This window comes from Cebus imitator, unplaced genomic scaffold, assembly GCF_001604975.1.
Source record: "Cebus imitator isolate Cc_AM_T3 unplaced genomic scaffold, Cebus_imitator-1.0 Scaffold285, whole genome shotgun sequence".
Lineage (NCBI taxonomy): Eukaryota > Metazoa > Chordata > Mammalia > Primates > Cebidae > Cebus > Cebus imitator.
Window position 1 is genome coordinate 1,984,925 of NW_016107600.1, and position 4,859 is coordinate 1,989,783.

Here is a 4,859-nt window from a genome sequence, read left to right on the forward strand (position 1 = left end):
GGAGTTTTGCTCTTTGTTCCCCAGGCTGAAGTGCAGTGGCCAATCTTAGCTCACTGCAACCTCCACCTCCCAGGTTCAAGCGATTCTCCAGTCTCAGCCTCCCAAGTAGCTGGGATTACAGGTGCCTGCCACCATGTCCAGCTATCTCTTTTTTTTATTTTTAGTAGAGACAGGGTTTCACCATGTTGGCCCAGCTGGTTTCAAACTCCTGACCTCAGGTAATCCACCTGCTTTGGCCTCCCAAAGTGCTGGGATTACAGGCATGAGCCACCCATGCCCGGCCAGTTCAGTTCCATTTCTACAGAGCAAGGAGTCTTCCTCCATGACCATTACCTTTGCACAGAGCGAGGGCTGGGGGGTTGGACCCATTGGAATAGATATCAAAGCTGGATTATAAAACTTTTTTGAGCTGAATAAACTTGTTTGGAGGGATGGTGGTTTCGGGCAGCAGTGGTTAGGGGCAGAGGCCATTTCTGGGAAGTTAAACGAAAAGGCAGGCTAATCCTTTTAAATCGCCTTCCATGTTTTATTACCTAGAAACCCCCCTTCTAAAGGCTATGTCCCAGGCCAGCTGCTTCCTGCTCCTGCTTTGACCTAGGTACCCCTGATTCCTTAGCTATTAGGTTCCAGCTCCTGGTGGCCACAAGTGCTTTAGGGATATGTGTGAGCATGCACATGGTGACAGGATTTGGTCATGCAGGAGGGATGGGATAGGACGGTCTCCTCTTAGCCTGGGCCCTTAGCCTAACTGTGACCTGTGTCTTCCTTCCCCAGAGACCACACCTGAGCATTACAAGCACAGAATTTATTTATTAATAATTAATAATACTCCTTGAGAAGTCTAGGGCTGAAACATTGATCAAGTGATGGAGAAATTCGATTTGGGAGGCTGGGGAGAGGTTGTTGTGAAAATGCCCACAGGTGTTATTTCACCTGTTCTCCTGTCAGCTGGCCACTTTGCTTCTGGAGGAGACAGTCCAGAATTCTGGTGACTGGGGTCACAGTTCTAATGGAGCCTACGGAAACTCCTGGGGCCTCGTCTTAAAAGGGAGCCATATGCTTGGCGGAATTGGCGGTTCATGGCTGCATAGAGCACAGGGTTGATGCAACCGTTGAGCCAGGTGAGGTTGGCAGCAAGCATGTGGACCACCCGGGGAGCCTGGACTCTGGCATCCAGAATGTTGAGCAGCAAGAAGGGGATGTAGCTCAGGGCAAAGCAGAGGAACACAGCAAAACACATTCGAGTCACCTTCCCAAATTCCGATGAAGAATCCGGAGTTCTTCGGGCTCCTTTAGTTGGCTGGGCTTTGACAGATGCTTCTGGAGGGCTTTTCTCTGCCATTGGCTTAGCTATCCTGCTGTTGATCTGGTCTCCCACTTCTGATGAGTCTCCTTCCAGGGTCTGAGTGGTGGCAGCACTGACTGGCTCAGACGAAATCTGCTCACTGGGTCCTCCTGATGCTAACCTGCTGTCCAGCTCCTGGAAACGACCAGGAGTGGCCTCATCAGTCCCGGCCACGTGGTTGGAGCGGATGCTTGCCTGTCGCAGCTTGTATTGGACCAGTGCCTGTGCTGCTCGTTTCACCTGGCGGTGGATGAGGCAATAGAAGATGCCGACACTGCTGAGCCCAAGCACAAAATAGATGCCCATGAGGATGGTGGTGTAGGGCCGGCCTCGGATACGGTCAAAGCTGCAGGTGCAGACTACAGGTACCAGGATATAAACAGGCCAGAGTGGGGCAAAGCTGGCCACTCCTATAACCCAGGTGCCCACCAGTGCCAGCACTATCCCCTTGGCACTGAACACTTGGGGAAAAAGCTTAGGGTGGGCAATGAGGAGGTAGCGTCCCAGTGCGATGAGGCAGAGGGTCAGGATGGAGACAGAATTGGAGGCAAAAAGGAGGAGTCCAAATACCCTGCAGAAGGTGGCACCGGTGCGCCAGTGCAGGTGGAGGTAGGTGTCCACAGAGAAGGGCTGAAGGAGCATGCAGTAGAGGAGATCGGCCAGTGTGAGGTTGGCTATGAGCAGGTTGAATCGGGTACGGAGCTTGGGCTGGATAGCCAAGGCCAGTAAGGTGAGCACATTGCCCACGGTGCCTGTCACAGCCACCACCACCCCCCAGCTAACTGCAACATAACGATAGCCCAGCACAGACTCATGGTAGCAGGAGAAGTTGGCATCAGAGGTGTTCCACATGATACAGGCTAAAAGAGGCAGAAGGTGGAAGAGGAAGAAGGAATCAGAACCTAGCATTCAACTTGGATCTCTTTTTTTTTTTTTTGAGACAGAGTCTTGCTCTGGAGTGCAGTGGCATGATCTCGGTTCACTGCAACCTCTACCTCCTGGGATCAGGCGATTTTCCTGCCTCAGCCTCCCGAGTATCTGGGATTACATTGCCACCACACCCAGCTAAGTTTTTGTATTTTTGTATTTTTAAATTTTTTTTAATCTTTTTTTTAAAAGATGGAGTTTCACCGTGATGGCCAGGCTGGTCTTGAACTCCTGACCTCAGGTGATCCACCCACCTTGGCCTCCCAAAGTGCTAGGATTACAGGCAAGAGCCACTGCGCCCGGCCCTAAGTTTTTGTATTTTTAGTAGAGATGGGGTTTCACTATGTTGGCCAGGATGGTCTTGATCTCTTGACCTTGTGATCCCCCAGCCTCGGCCTCCCAAAGTGCTGGGATTACAGGCATGAGCCACTGTGCCCGGCCTCAACTCGGATCTCTTGAACAGCTCTGGGACCCTGGGCATCTGAACTGCTCCTGGACCTCACCGTAATTCACTATCCTTCTGAGCCATTCCCAGGCCTCTTCATCTCAAGATCCCTAACTCTCTCCTTGGGCTCTTAGTCCTTACCATTCTCAAAAATTTCCCCAAGTTTTTATATAAATATCTCTTGCCTAAATATCTTAGTCTTATTCTGCTTCAAACCTCAGTCCTCTTCAATATCTATCCTGTTGCTCTCAGTAAACCCAGTGTCCTCCAACTTTACTAATTCCTTCTCCATCCCCAAAGACCCCCAGAAGTCCCCTCTCTCTATTCAGCATCCTGTATTCAGGATCCTCTCTGCATTCAGTTCCCTCTGCTCCTCTCCACTATACACACATATAGGCTTTAGTCTTTTTCTTTGTTACCGCCTGGCAGATGAGGAGACCAAGAAGGTAAAAGTATACTCACCACAAAGTATTTACCTGAGTTTCTCAGCTTTCAATTCTTTCTCCGATGGAAGAAGTTCAACTCACCCAAAGAGCAGTCCTTTCTGGTGGACAGTCAGGCTTCAAACAAGAGATATCCTGCTCTTATGTGTCCTATTATATCTGCTCAAAGAATAAGAAACTCCCCAGTTACTCAATCCCAGCCACTTCCTTCACTACCTCCGGTCCTACTCATTTTGCTTTGGCTAGTGAACTCTAGACTTCTCTTTTGAAATTCTCCTGTTACTTACCTCAGAGTCATTTCACTCTTTCCTTTCTCCTTCCTGAAACCCGAGCTCTGTTTTCTTCCCCTCTTTTGCATGGCAGATCTCACCTGTAAGAAAGAGATCATTGCTGGGAATTGCTAAGGCATGGAGTCAGAGCATCAGAACATTTGGGCCATTCCTTAAAGGGCCAAAAGATAAGACCAAGTTCCAGAAGCAGCTTTAGGTATCCCCAGAAGTCCTGAGTTTGTTTCAGAGGAGCATGACCTTTCTTCTCTGCAGGGCTTGGACATGGTTCAGGTCAGAGGGACCCATGTGACACCGTAGCACATCTGAGAAACAGAGTTAGATGAAGAAAAGTGGAAAATGAGGCATTCAGGATTCTGGTTTCATTCCCCTCAAGAGATCAGGGTCCTGTTCAATCATTCATTTATCCATTCACTCAACAACTTTGTATTGAGTGCCTACTATACATCAGACTCTGAGCTAGACACTGGGGATACCGGAACGTCTGATACACGGCCTTGTGCATGGTCTACTAGGGGAGATAGATACAAAAATATGCAAGCGCTTAATCAGTTCCCCAGAGCAAGGGTGAATAAACTTCGCCTTATGGGCCAAATCCAGCCTGCTATCTGTTTTCGTATAGCCTGTGACCCAATAATGTTTTTTTTAATTTAAAAATGGTTATATTTTAGATCGGGTGCTGTGGCTCATGCCCATAATCCCAAGACGTTGGGAGGCCAAGGAAGGCAGATCACTTGAGGTCGAGAGTTTGTGACCAGCCTGGCCAACATGATGAAACCCTGTCTCTACTATAAATACAAAAATTAGCCAGGCCTCGTGAGCAGGCCTGTAACCCTAGCTACTAGGGAGGCTGAGGCAAGAGAATTTCTGGAATCCGGAAGGTGGAGGTTGCAGTGAGCTGACATCAGACTGAGCCATGGAATTTCAGCCTGGACAACAGAGCAACACTCTGTCTCAAAACATAAATAAATAAGTAAATAAAATCAAATGGTTATATTTTAAATATTTGTGTAAGTACCTATGTAATATCCTCAGTTTTTTCTCTTGATCAACACAGTTTAAAATATTTGTAATCAGGCCATTTGAGAAAAAGTTTGCTGAGTCTTGCTTTAGAATATTATATAGAGGCCAGGCACAGTGGCTCATGCCTGCAATCCCAGCACTTTAGGAGGCCCAGGTGGGCGGATCATGAGGTCAGGAGATCAAGACCATCCTGGCTAACACGGTGAAACCCCATCTCTACTAAAAATACAAAAAATTAGCTGGGCGTGGTGACATGCACCTGTAGTCCCAGCTACTCGGGAGGTTGAGGCAGGAGAAGCACTTGAACCCGGGAGGTGGAGGTTGTAGTGAGTCAAGATGGCGCCACTGCACTCCAGCCTGGGCTACAGAGAGACACTCCATCTCAAAAA

The 4,859-nt window shown here is 48.6% G+C and overlaps 1 protein-coding gene across 1 annotated transcript; it reads right to left on the bottom strand.

Moving 5' to 3' along the window:
- Positions 1–794: 794 nt before the first annotated feature.
- Positions 795–3,305, bottom strand: GPR84 (G protein-coupled receptor 84). The gene is made up of 2 exons (XM_017501882.2): positions 3,194–3,305; positions 795–2,205 (listed from the first exon to the last, which is right to left on the bottom strand). The coding sequence occupies exon 2, from the start codon at positions 2,195–2,197 to the stop codon at positions 1,007–1,009; it is 1,191 nt and encodes a 396-aa protein (XP_017357371.1). The 5' UTR covers positions 2,198–2,205; positions 3,194–3,305; the 3' UTR covers positions 795–1,006.
- Between the last annotated feature and the right edge of the window lie 1,554 nt (positions 3,306–4,859).